Source organism: Asparagus officinalis, chromosome 7 (assembly GCF_001876935.1).
Source record: "Asparagus officinalis chromosome 7, Aspof.V1, whole genome shotgun sequence".
Classification (NCBI taxonomy): domain Eukaryota; kingdom Viridiplantae; phylum Streptophyta; class Magnoliopsida; order Asparagales; family Asparagaceae; genus Asparagus; species Asparagus officinalis.
In genome coordinates, this window is record NC_033800.1 from 73471624 (window position 1) to 73473162 (window position 1539).

Sequence of the window (1539 nt, forward strand, 5' to 3'; positions counted from 1 at the left end):
TTTGTCCCCAATTGTTTCATTAAATATATAAAACAACCCCAATAATATTTAAATTTTATAATTTTACCCCAATTGTATAATGTGGACAAAATAAATTATTTTTTAAAAGTAAACAAATGCTAAAATTTAACAGACATTATTATTAATTATAATATTAAAATCTAGACGTACATAATATAAAACTTCATTAAAGAGCAATCATAATACATAATTCAAATATAAATTACATATCTGAAATTACATAATATAAAACTTCATTAAAGAGCAATCATAATACATAATTCAAATATAAATTACATATCTGAAATACATAACATATAAAAACTGACACACATAATATAAAACTTCATTAAAATAAAACATAAAATACAAACTAAACATGGTGACGTTACTTAAGATGGACAAGCAACTCTCAATAATCTGGTAGATCGGGGCCAGAGTGTCCAATATCATTGAAATAATTGCCAAAATTAGAAGCAGACCCTTGTTCTTGTTGATTTCTTTTTTGTATTATTTTAATCTGTTGAGTTCGAACGTACTCACGCACATTTGGATCATCAATGTAATTCAAATCTTTCATTATAATTTTCCATTCATCTCTATCTTTTTTCATGGCTATCTTTTCTCGTTCGATATCAAATGCTTCTTGCCTGTCCAAGCTCGCCTTGTCTAACCTGTCTATAAGTCGATTGTTGGAGGTCTCGATGGAGTCCACTACACTTGACTCATGATCATCATTTTTCCTTTTCAATTTAGCTTTTTTTACCCCAATAGGTCGTTCAGATGGAGTAAATGATGACAATCCAGGAGATGTTGATATAGGAGATTCCGGAGTGGGATTATCTGATTGTGACGAGTCGAAGTTCACACTTTGGGATTGTCTTCGACCAACTTGTCTTGCTGTGGGGACATCATCTTTGAATTTTTCGAAATTTTTAACCATATTCCAGACATGATCAAATTTGAAACCTTTTTTGTACTTCGGTTCTTGCATAAATAACATCTTTGCTCGAACTAACTGTAAATTATAGTGAACATCAAGTTATGTATTTCAACAATAATAATAAAATTCAAACGATAATTAATAGAATACTTACAATATCTTCATCTGAAGCACCACTTGGATTCAGATTCTCTACTTGTCTCAAGCACGCATTCAATTTCCTTACTTCATTACTTATAATTTCCATTCGAGAACGAATTGATCGGCTCGTACGCATCTCAAAATGCTGATCTCGAAGTTCATTGTATTTGTCCTCCACACGAGACCAAAATGCATCTCGAGACTGGTTTCTACCGATAATAGGGTCTTGAGAAATATCCAAGAATACTTGACAAAGGAGCACATCTTCAGTTCCGTGTACCCAGTTGATCGAACAGACATTTTTTTGTAAAAAGTTGTTGGTTTGGAGATCAGAAATACTTCGAATTGGGTGGTTTGAAGTAGAACTCGTGAATGTTATTTATAGCCAATCCAAATTTGTTTTTTTGTTTGAATTTGAATTTGAATTTGCGGTTGGTTTGAATTTGTCGGTGGTT

At 31.6% G+C, this 1539-nt stretch overlaps 1 protein-coding gene across 1 annotated transcript; it reads right to left on the minus strand.

Annotated features, from left to right (window-relative positions):
* LOC109847351 lies at positions 413 to 1347 on the minus strand. Its single transcript, XM_020416583.1, has 2 exons — positions 1098 to 1347; positions 413 to 1018 (listed from the first exon to the last, which is right to left on the minus strand). The coding sequence occupies exons 1-2, from the start codon at positions 1218 to 1220 to the stop codon at positions 413 to 415; spliced, it is 729 nt and encodes a 242-aa protein (XP_020272172.1). The 5' UTR covers positions 1221 to 1347.

Coding starts and splice junctions, on each gene's coding strand:
- LOC109847351 (XM_020416583.1), bottom strand. CDS start 1,220: ATGCGTACGAGCCGATCAATTCGTTCTCGAATGGAAATTATAAGTAAT. Junction 1,019..1,097: donor GTGCTTCAGATGAAGATATT/GTAAGTATTCTA, acceptor TATAATTTACAG/TTAGTTCGAGCAAAGATGTT.